This window comes from Babylonia areolata, chromosome 4 (genome assembly GCF_041734735.1).
Source record: "Babylonia areolata isolate BAREFJ2019XMU chromosome 4, ASM4173473v1, whole genome shotgun sequence".
NCBI lineage: Eukaryota > Metazoa > Mollusca > Gastropoda > Neogastropoda > Buccinidae > Babylonia > Babylonia areolata.
Window position 1 is genome coordinate 39,193,170 of NC_134879.1, and position 12,218 is coordinate 39,205,387.

General features: G+C 40.8%; 1 protein-coding gene across 2 annotated transcripts in view; it reads left to right on the forward strand.

The window, feature by feature from the left end:
• The window catches only part of LOC143281163 (alpha-actinin, sarcomeric-like), a 67,962-nt gene that overhangs the window by 12,471 nt on the left and 43,273 nt on the right, over window positions 1-12,218 (forward strand). The window contains exons 2-5 of one of the 2 annotated variants that reach the window (XM_076586188.1): window positions 7,936-8,170; window positions 9,955-10,041; window positions 10,660-10,747; window positions 11,483-11,561. In XM_076586188.1, coding sequence (XP_076442303.1) covers window positions 7,936-8,170; window positions 9,955-10,041; window positions 10,660-10,747; window positions 11,483-11,561 — 489 coding nt within the window. The remainder of the gene's footprint in view (window positions 1-7,935; window positions 8,171-9,954; window positions 10,042-10,659; window positions 10,748-11,482; window positions 11,562-12,218) is intronic. The other variant, XM_076586187.1, reaches the window with a different exon arrangement.

The following is a 12,218-nucleotide window of genomic DNA, read 5'->3' on the forward strand; positions in this document are numbered from 1 at the left end:
AGATGACAGTCCCCGGTCTTGTGTAGGGACTTAACCTTTTGAGTACTGTGTGATGTTTACAAAGTTAGATTATGAGATTTTTTTTTTTTTTATTTTTTTGTTTTAAATACTTCTGATTGTGGCAAAACAGAACAACTTCACTATGTCAGTATCCAGGGTTCTTTCAGGTTTTACAATTGTTAGAAACTTTTTTCGGGAGAAAAATTAAGACATGCCTTTCTTTTAAGTCCTTGAAAGTCTTTGATTTAAAGATTTCCCAAGTTTCATTGTAAAAGTGTTTTTTTGTCTCTTTACAAGACAAATGCACAACAAAGAAGACAAAAAGAAAAAAAAAACAAAAAAACCCCACCACCACCAACCCAAAAAAACCCATAGTTTTTGTCAAATCACAGCATTTAAACTGTTAAGTGTTCCACCTGAATTTTAATTAAGAAGTAAAAACTTTATGATATAAAACTAGTCCCAAAACAATCACTGATGAAGATTAGTTGTTCTCATCCATGTAGCAGATGATGGCTTAAAATGAAAGGGGTATAAGCCAGCACACAAGTAGTGTCCCTTTCATGCACGTCTGGACAAAAAACAAAACAAAACCCCCCCAAAAAAGCCAAGAGGGTATGTATTCAACAAAGGATTAAGAATTGATAAGCAGAAAGCTTTCCGCTTAATCTGCAAAAAGACTTTACATTTTGTGGATGTGGGAAAGAACGATTGTGGTGCATGGAACAGATAAAGAAATTGGTTCCAAGTCTATTTTAATTTTGAAAATTTTACAGTACAATGCCCTTTTACAACTTTCATAGGTTATTTGAGTTCTTTCTTTCATTTTTCTTTTTCTTTTTTTCTTTCTTCTTCAATACCTTTGAATTGAATGACAAAAGCTTGTCACAAGTTTTTGATTTTTTGCCTTCAGGGTTTTAAAGGCTTATAAAATTTTTTTTAATTCTGAAGAAAAAATATGTGCAAACCCTGGTATCAGTATAAATAGGCTAATGAGAGTTGTATATTATGCTCTTCTGCTTCTTGCACTACAGATTTTGTGTGTGTGTGTGTGTGTGTGTGTGTGAGAGAGAGAGAGAGAGAGAGAGAGAGAGAATGAAGGGTCAATGTGCATATCATTGAACTGCAGACACATTGTTCAGACTTTAGTGTTGATGTATCAGAACTGTATAATTGTTTGTCCTCTCACTGTCAAAAGAGGTGGATTACATGAAGTTCAGCAATGAGATTGGCTGTCCTTGGTGGTTAGTTTGAGACCATAGAGTCACTGGAGGGTGTTAAGTTCAGTAATAAGATCGGTTGTCAGTGAGTAGTGTAACTTTCAGAGGGCAGAGTGACGCCTGCAGGGCAGGGTTGTTTTTGTACCTGGGGGTTAATCACACTTAGTGTCTGTTATGTGGCACCTGTTGATTTCATTGCCACAGCTATGTTGTGTTTGTACCTGGTAGTTAATTTGGCACCTGTTGATTTCATTGCCACAGCTATGTTGTGTTTGTACCTGTGCATTAATGTGGTACCTGTTGATTTCATTGCCACAGCTATGTTGTGTTTGTACCTGGGTGTTAATTTGGCACCTGTTGATTTCATTGCCACAGCTATGTTGTGTTTGTACCTGTGGGTTAATGTGGTACCTGTTGATTTCATTGCCACAGCTATGTTGTGTTTGTACCTGGGTGTTAATGTGGTACCTGTTGATTTCATTGCCACAGCTATGTTGTGTTAGTACCTGGGTGTTAATGTGGTACCTGTTGATTTCATTGCCACAGCTATGCTATATTTGTACCTGTGCTTTAATGTAGCTCCTACTCATTTCACTGCCACATGTTGTACAGTACTGGTGTAACTGTGCGCTCCTTGACTGACAGACTTTCTCTGTGTACCAGTGTGTTTCCTTCACTGCGGTTCCCTCAGGATATGACTCACTTCTCCTTTCTCCTCTGCTGTGCTGTACTGTTCTCTTCACTGCACCTCAAGCTCTGCTGCTTGGGCCTGCTCTTTGGTACTGTCAAGGAATAGGTACAGAGCTCTCAGGGTTTTTTTTAATTTATTTTTTTTTAATAAATTTATTATTTTTAGTGTTCATCTCTCCCCTTGCTGTGAACTAATGAATAATTTGAAGTGGGACAATTTGTCTGATGAGCAAGGTTCCAGTCACAGGATATACCTGGCACATCTGAAGAACCTCACGGGCAGCGAGAGAGTTGATCCTGCTAAAATTCTGTTGAAGAATTCATTTTGATATGATGTTGATGATGATGGTGATGACGATGATGATGATCTGGATACTTTTTAAGTTTAATATAGTGCCTATCTTCCATTCTTAGGTCAGGTGATAGACCCTTAAGCAGGTCAGGGTTGGGTCCTGGGGATCGCTTCCCCACAGCTTTAACACACACACACACACACACACACACACACGCCACCGCCCCCATACCCAATCACCCTGCTGGTTCACATCAAGTCAGCAGGGTGTCATAAAATAGAACTTTATGGTTCTCCCCATTTCTTGTCTCCTTCAGCAAGGTCTGCATTTTTCACTGGTCATCTGTCTCACTTTCACTATGAACTGCCTATTGATCTGTTGTGGTCTGTCTGTTGATATTTGTAGATGTATCTGTTAAGTCTGTGTTGGTCTGTTAAGTCTGTTGGTGTCAGTTTCTGAGTCTGTCTCTCAGTTTCTGCCTGTTGATCTGTTGGTGTCTGTCTGTCTGTCTCTAGCGTCTTGCTATTGATGTCAGTCTACATCAGCATGTTTGTTTTATTATTTCAGTGTATGTGACTCTTTTTCTGTCTGCAGTCAAATTAAAAACAACAACAACAATGTTCTCCATGTCTGTACACCACTACACGTTTTGGCTTGTGTGTTGTCATTATGTAATTATCCGCTTTCTTGTGAACATACGATGATCAGTCCCTTGATCCAGGAGAGCAGTGCACTAGTGTTAGTGTTGTTTGCACACCTGTCAGTAGTAGTATACTATTGAACAAGCATCACAGGTCATAGTGTTGTTGGCACACCTGTCAGTATTATTATACTATCAAACAAGCACCAATGGTCATAGTGTTGTTGGCACACCTGTCAGTATGAAACAGCATCATGTCCACGCTGTGTTATTCACAGGTCATGCCTACTGGGGTGTGACACCGACACACCAGTCACAGTTGTGCAAAATAAAGTTGGCTGGTCAGCGACCTCTGTTCTGACCACACCACTCATCAGTTTTATCTCACTGGTCATTGTCACACTGTGTGCTCACGGGCTGTGACTGACCACCTGGTGGTCAGTGACCTGACTTACCCTCACAATGGGCTGTCTGTCACTCTGCGTTTTCCTGATGTTTTATTATTTGTATACAGTGAGTGAGTGACAGTGGTGTGTGTGTGTGTGTGTGTGTGTTAATGTGTGTGTGTGTGTGTGTGTGTGTGTGAACATGTGTGAGTGTGTGTGTGTGTGTTAATGTGTGGATGTGTTAGTGTGTGTGTGTTAATGTGTGTGTGTGTGTGTGTGATATGTCCTCTGGATGTGGGTGACTGACATAGCTAGATCTGTGTGTGTGTGTGTGTGTGCGATGTCCACTGGATGTGGGTGAGTGACTGACATCTATGTTGGTCAGTGCTGGACATTGTCCCTGTTGCTGCCCTCTGTGGGCCATTGTTGTCTGCTCTGGTCTCAGTTTTCTGATGCAGGGTGTCACTGATATAGCTTTAGAATTCAATTGGATCCACAAATCATACAGACGCTTTGTGTTTTACTTAACTGTAATGCAGAGACTTGGTTGTTTGTGTTAACTGTTCATGTACTTTATTGAAAACCTTGAGCTTTGTTTTTAAAACATTAGATACTGTTCATGTACTTTATCGGAAACCTTGTGCTTTGTTTTTAAAACATTAGATTTGTACATGGCTCCACATGAAAGATTGGATTCCCAGCTGGGCAATGCGTAATGTCTTATGGGCTTACTTGAAATTTTGTTTTGCCTGTATGTCCCATATGATATCAGGGAAGATAAATGTTGAATTCTGACCCATCAGTGTTTGACATTGTGAAGTGAATTCTTTTTTTTTCACACTTTTTAAATGATCAAATAAAAGATACAGTTTCAGCTGTACAGTTCTTTGTATGTTACTATTGTTAGTATTGTTAACTTTACCATGGGCAAGTAAAGTGAATGATGTCATTTGGTACAACAGCAAAGTTTGAAGGACTGGGGTTTATCTTAAACATCCAGTCTGATGTGAAACAAATTGATGAATGGTGCTCTGTTAGTTGTAATCAAAGCCAGTATCATCAGTATTTATATTTTTATTGCAATTTGCAGATACATATATATATATATATATATATAGAGAGAGAGACGCTTTGACGCTTTGACATTTTTATTGTCATTACCTGTAAGGGTCTATTGACAAGGGGGTGACGGGGATTAATTCTTAAATCCTCTTAAATGCAAAGCAACATTCTGCTTAACAGCATTTCATCACCAAACAAACAAACAAACAAAATCTCTAAATATAACTCTCTCACGATACATTAAGCAAGCGAAACACACACACACACACACACACACACACACACAAAGAAACTAATCATTCAAACTCGACCACCCATTCTAGGAGTGAAATAGTTCAATATATCAATTATCTACCTTACCAAATTAACATAAGAAAATAAAATTTACATATGGATATCCTCCTCATTTACTCTGGTGTGTTCTGATCATTGTGATTATGCCTTATTTTTTGTGCTTCTGAGATATATATATATATATATATATATATATATAGAGAGAGAGAGAGAGAGAGAGAGAGAGAGAGAATATCAGAATCCACATGTGATACTGTGCACAACATTTAGTGAAAATGTAGTAAAGCCAAGACTCGGGCACAAGGTGAGATAAAGGGGGCGACAGCCATTCACTGTGATAGTGTCAGTGGGTGAGATAGGACTGGATAGGCTGGATATCTTGTCTCCAGTAATCTTCTGCACATTCATTCATAGCCTGCACTCATTTCTAGCCTGTCCCTGTTTATGGCCATTGAGTTGAATGGGAGTGTTTGGAGCCCAGCCAGTGATAAATTATCTGTTGAACTGCAGGCAGTGTGTGGAGGCTTTGCCGTGTTTTATGGGGGGTGGTTATTGAAGGGGGTACAGATCCTACAGCACAGGAAAAAACATGGTCCTTTGGTCTGTCATGGACACATACATGTGGAGTGATGGCCTAGAGGTAACGCGTCCGCCTAGGAAGTGAGAGAATCTGGGCGCGCTGGTTCAAATCACGGTTCAGCCGCCGATATTTTCTCCCCCTCCACTAGACCTTGAGTGGTGGTCTGGACGCTAGTCATTCAGATGAGACGATAAACCGAGGTCCCGTGTGCAGCATGCACTTAGCGCATGTAAAAGAACCCACGGCAACAAAAGGGTTGTTCCTGGCAAAATTCTGTAGAAAAATCCACATCGATAGGAAAAACAAATAAAACTGCATGCAGGAAAAAATACAAAAAAAAAAAAAAAAGGGTGGCGCTGTAGTGTAGCGACGCGCTCTCCCCGGGGAGAGCAGCCCGAATTTCACACCGAGAAATCTGTTGTGATAAAAAGAAATACAAATACAAACAAATACAAATAATGAACAGTTCACTTTTTCCACCTTTCTCTTATTCTGTTTTTCGAGTTTCTTGATGAAAGCTACACCAAGACTTTCAGAACGTTTAGTGTACTGTGTGTGTGTGTGTGTGTGTGTGTATTTGCATTTGAATTTGCATGTGTTTGTGTGTTCTTTTTTTTTCTGAGTATCTCCAGTGAACAAGTGAAGTACTCAACTTGAAGGAAGTCCTCACACTGGTAACAGGATAGTTGGTTTTTTTTTTTTGTGTGTGTGGCTTTTTTCCGCTACAGTGATGAAATATGTAAGACTGGTACACACAGTAGAAATGACATCACAGTAAGCAGTTATAATTGTTAAAATTTTCTCTAGGCTGTTGATGGAGCAAGACAGTACAATACTGAAAACTAGTGAAAAGAAATGGTTTTGATGATCTGATACAGATCTCCCAGCTCAGCAACACTGTTTGATATGATACACTCTCTACCAGTCCTTTTGGTGTCTGCTGTAACCTGTGAAAGACAGGACCTTTAAGAGATTGTTTTGTAAGGTGATTGATATTCAAAGAGGGCCCAGGGATGGAAGCATACCATCAGGGTCGCCAAGACAGGGCTTCAGGTAAACTCCTGGGGTTCCAGGCTACTCTTTTACCATAGTTCTAAGTGCTCCCAGATCACCTTGAGAGGATTACACTGATGATGCACATTCAAATCAAATCTGCTTTGCTGCACACAAAGGCAGGCTGAAATTGTGGTACACTATTTTAACTTTACTTCATGTTTTATTGTAGAAATGTTTATAACATTGAGGGATCGGGTCAGTGACCATGCTTTCACAGTATCACTGTCAGGAACACAGTGCTATCAGAAACGCTTCATGGTTTGGAGAAATCTAGGAATTTTAATGAAACTCTGAACAAAGAGCTTAATACATTGAAAAAATGAATAGATAAAAAAGTGATGAAAATTGAACACTGATTCTGGGATGTCTGCCTCAGTCTCGTACATCAGCGGTGAAGCTGACAAATTTTGGATTCAGTCTGGCTCTGTGTTAGGCTTGGAAAATGTTCAGTCTGGTCTGGAAAAGGCCTTGGAAAAAGTATGGAATTTTGTTTATTCACATGTATCTGCAGGAACTTTGCCTTATGTAGACAGACGTTTTCAGCCCCTTGCTTTAAACGATCTTTATTCAGAGAAACAACATAAGCACATGAACACAAAAGGGATGGGAAGGGCATCAAGCATGGCTTACAGTTACTTCTGCGTTCGTGGGTTGCAACTCCCACGTTCACTCGTATGTACACGAGAAAGCTTTTATGTGTATGACCGTTTTTACCCCGCCATGTAGGCAGCCATACTCCGCTTTCGGGGGTGTGCATGCTGGGTATGTTCTTGGTTCCATAACCCACCGAGTGCAGACATGGATTACAGGATCTTTAATGTGTGTATTTGATCTTCTGCTTGCATATACACACGATGGGGGTTCAGGCACTGGCATGTCTGCACATATGTTGACCTGGGTGATAGGAAAAATCTCCACCCTTTACTCACCAGGCACGTCACCAAGATTCGAACCCAGGACCCTCAGTTTGAAAGTCCAGCGCTTTAACCACTCAGCTATTGCGCCCATCAGCTTACAGTTACATATTTACAAACAAGACACTGAAGATAGCATATTTTATTAACCCTCTTACCCCCAGGACGCTCAGCACTAATCACCCCTGAAATCCCATGCCAAGGCGAATAACTCCTGCGATTTTTTTATAATGGGTAATTATAAACATTGATTAAAAATATAATTACCTTCTTTTGTTGCACATGTTTATTTTTCCTGCATTCCACACATAATAAAGTTGCAAAAGAAGTTTTGTTTACAGGCTCATGTTGCTTATTATTTACACACCAAAAATAAATGTGTCAAACCTGATGGCCAACTTTGAAAAAAAATTCTTTTAAGCACATAAACACAAAATGCATGGGAAGGGCATTTAGCATGGCTTACATTTAGTGATTTACAAACAAGATAGCACAAGCGCATATACACAAATTTCATGGGAAGGGTATCAGCTTTTTTTTTTTTTTTTAAGCCCTACTCCCTAGGCATTTTACAGCCCCATGTTGACAGTGTATGTGTGTTGGTGAACATCCCATGCATCAAGCATCTGCATGGCTTATTTAAGCCCTAGACATTTTACAGCCCCGTGTTGACAGTGTGTTGTGTGTGTGTGTGTGTGTGTGTGTTGGTGAACATCCCATGCATCCAGCATGGCTTATTTGAGCCCTAGACATTCATAGCCCCATGTTGACCCTGTGTGTGTTGATGGTGAACATTGCAGACGTTCACAGCCTGGTGCAACTCTCACCTGCGGAAGGCGGGGACGGGCATCGAGAACATCGAGGAGGACTTTCGCAATGGCCTGAAGCTGATGCTGCTCCTGGAGGTCATCTCTGGGGAGCAGCTGCCCCGCCCAGACCGCGGCAAGATGAGGTTCCACAAGATTGCCAACGTCAACAAGGCTCTCGACTTTATCGCCTCCAAGGGAGTCAAGCTGGTCTCCATCGGGGCTGAAGGTAAGGATGACGATAAGAATAATGATATTTATGATAATAATGATGATTGAAGAAGAAGAAGAATGTTGATGATGATGAACTCTTTATTCTGTGCTTTTTCTTAGAGCTCAAAGCACTTTACATACTACAAAAACTCACTAACTTAATATGAATAAAAAATAAAAAAAAGTTTGCACACACCCACACAAACACACACTTGCACTTGCACACACACAAGTATTTTTGTTTTGTATGCACACATATTCTCACTTTTTGTTTTTGATCTCAGAACACACACACACACACACACACACACACACACACACACACACACACACACACACACACACACACACACACACAGAGGCTAGAGTAAGAGGATATGTCAGACAATGAGACACGCTGAATGAAAGGTTACTGTTGTTGCATCTGCTTCCCCACTTGTCTGTGACCCACTGACTGGAGGTGAGTTCCCTGCACTTGTGACTACTGCGTGAAGGGGGCGAGATAATGCATTGTGTTTCGAGGGGGCCAGATGACCGCATTATGCCGCAGCACTAAGCACATGGTGTTGACAGACTGTTGACAGAAAAGACTCACTGGGTGGTGTGCATAACATGTGTCAAAAATGCAGTCACACGTTTAAATTCTTCTCCTGCTCCTGCTGGATTGGGGCTTGGCATGATTGTCAGTTTATTATCTGTGAAGAAAGGGGATAGAGAGACACTGAGATTCTCAGATAAGACAGAAGGAGAGAGGGGAGATGGACCATGACAGTGACAGTGTTTCCCTGCCCAGTCAGCAATGAAGCCTTGTTGGATAAAGTGGCATTACAGTCGTGAGCAGAATTCTAGAACAAATGCGCACGCACACACGCACGCATGCACCACTTCTTACCATCACCCCACCCCTCCCTCCGCCTCACAAAACACACTTATACCTGCAAGCGCCCAAGTTTATTGTGTCCTGGTGTCCTTAAAACAGATGGGGGTTGGAGGAGGTGGTGGCAGTAAATTGAGTAATTGTGGGGATGAATGGTATGGAGAGCAAAAAAAGGCTGTCACTACAAGCTAACAACAATGTTTTTCAGAAAGCTGTAGTATTGCATTGTTCTCACTTGACTGTGTGGGATGGAATTGTCTGTTGTGGACGTCACATGCCAGCAGTGCCAGTGACCTGTGATCAAAATTTCTGTCAGTCATTGACTGAAAGCATCAGACTGATTCGTCTTGTAAGGATATTGCAGGCTCTCATCTCAAGTAATAAATGAATTTTTGGGAGAAGAAAAAGACGGAAAGGAAGGTTGGAGTCACATAATCGTGTGTAGGTATACATGTGCAAGCACGCTCTGATTCACTCGCTCACACACACACTCACACACACACTCTGTCTGTCTGTCTCTCTTTGTCTGTCTCTGTCTCTTGTCTATGCCCCCCCGCACCCCCCCTTCTCTTTATGTGTGTGTCTCTCTCTCTGTCTGTCTCTGTGTGTCTCTCTCTGTCTCTCACTGTGTCTCTCTGTTTCTTGTCTATACTCATGTACATCTCTCTCTCTCTGTCCCTCTCTGTCCCTCTCTCTCTCTATTTCTGAGTCTCTCTCTCTCTTTCTCTCTCTCTCTGTGAGTCTGTCTCCCCCCCCCCCTTCTCTCTCTCTCTCTCTGTCTCTCTCTCACTGTGTCTCTGTTTTTTGTCTATAACGTCTCCCTCTGTCTCTGTCTTTCTCTCTCTCTCTCTCTCAGAGCTTCAAACTGTAAAATGTTGTTTTAAAGTTTGTCATATAAAGCGTTGTATTGATACGCGTTTCAGAAATTGTGGACGGCAACGTGAAGATGACGCTAGGGATGATCTGGACCATCATCCTGAGGTTTGCCATCCAGGACATCACAGTGGAGGGTGGGTGGGGGCACTGACGTGTCATTTGGACACACGCGTGTCTGCCTGTTTTGTGTGTTTCATCCTTCATCATGTTACACCTACAGTTTATACACAGTCATGTATATCAGGAAAACTCTTGGGGGAAAAAAAAAGAAGAGAGAACCATTCTTTCAGGGCTGAAAAAAGTTGTTGAATGTGTTTTTGCCCTTCAGGTCTCAAAAAGTCTTGGGTTTATTTGTGTGTGTGTGTGTATGTATATATATATATATATATATATATATATATATATAAAAATTATATATATGTGTGTGTGTATGTATGTATGTATATATGATCTTTGACCAGTACCATTCAACAAAGAGCTAAATGCATTCAAGAAACAAACCAAGCAACCTACCAAAAGTTGTAAACATTGACGATTGATACCAGGATATCTGTTGATCTTTTTATCAGCGGTGACGCAGACACGTTTTTTTTCTTCTGCTGTTTTTATTTATGTTATAGTTATATAGTGTTACATATATATATATATATATATATATGTTTTTTTTCTGTAAAAGGTGTGGAGAAAGTGTAGAGTTTTGTTCAGTCAGATCTGTAGGAACCCTGGTAACATCTGCGTGTGTGTGTGTGCAGAAATGACAGCAAAGGAGGGCTTGCTGTTGTGGTGTCAGAGAAAGACGGCGCCATACAAGAATGTCAATGTGCAGAACTTCCATCTCAGGTATACAGCACACACATACACACACACACACACACACACACACACACACACACACACACACACACACACACACACACACACACACACACACACACACACACACACACACACACACACACACACACACACACACACACACACACACACACACACAGAGTGAGGAGGAAACATGACAGTCATGTGGGATATCTTGTTGTGGTGGAGAGGAAGGGGTGAGGGGGTCATCAGCTTGTTGATAATACAGTATGATTGTGGGAAGGGGATTTTAAACTTACTGATAACATAATATGAATGTTGCAGGGTGGATAAGGGGTGGGCTATAAACTTTTTCATTGTAAAGTATGAATGTGCAAGATTCATAACAGCACATTGTACAACTGAAAGTTTTTTTTGGTTTTAATCTGATGTTTGTTTCTGTTTTGATGGGATTGACACTTAAGCTTTAAAGAAGAATAAAGACGAAGATCAGTTTAGGCTGTCGAACTGACATAATTTTAGGGAACTCAAGTGTCATAGAGCATGATGGTTACATATTTGTCACAATCAATAGCTAATGTATTTTGATAGTTATGTAACTGATATATTGATGATAGATAATTGTATGCAATGTGTATATTACCAGGAAGGTTAAATGGATTATTTTCTGTTAAGGAGGTGAATGACTAAGTTGATGTTGTGCTATGCAGTGTGGTGAACACTGTGATGCCTTGTTAATGCCCTCACTTCCTGTTTCAGCTGGAAAGACGGCTTAGCGTTTTGCGCCCTGATACACAGGCATCGCCCTGAGCTCATAGACTATTACAAGCTGTCGCGGGTAAAGATAGACCCACCTTTCCCATCAGGCCTTGCTGCTTTTCTCGCCTGCTTGTTTGCAGCAGTTTGGCAGAGAATGACGCCTGCACTTGTATCTGAAAAAAAACCCAAACTTTTAGATGATACCTTGTTGCATGTTAAAGTTGTGTGTTCTGTTTTTTTCTGTTTGCATGCATCTTGAACTTTTAACACCCCTTTTTGAGTTGAATCACTTTAGAATGAAGTCTTTTTCAGTTGTCCTCAGCGCTTTGTTTGAAATAAGCTGTTACCAGTAACACAAGACAGTTTGTATAGTGATAGAAGACAGGTTTCATGAGCCTCCCTTATTTTTCAACTTGTAGAATGGCAGTAATCAATTAATATAGATTCTGTTGAGACAGAAGTTTGATCAAACCCTACAGTCTTGAGTCTTGTCGGATCGACAAACTGACTTGGCTAACAATCTGAAATAGATAGTCCAATGTTTGAGTGAATTGTCTGCACCACAAGGAAGAGGAAGTAGCAAAAAGAAAAAGGGGGCAGTAGCTGTTACATCGTTTTCAGGGAAAATGAGCAGAGTTTAGTCCTGGGCCTGCCAAGGTCTCCATTCCATTGAAATGATTTTGACAGGAATGGAGAAGGTTGAGTTGTGTTGAAGTTTATTTCATAGAAATCTGCA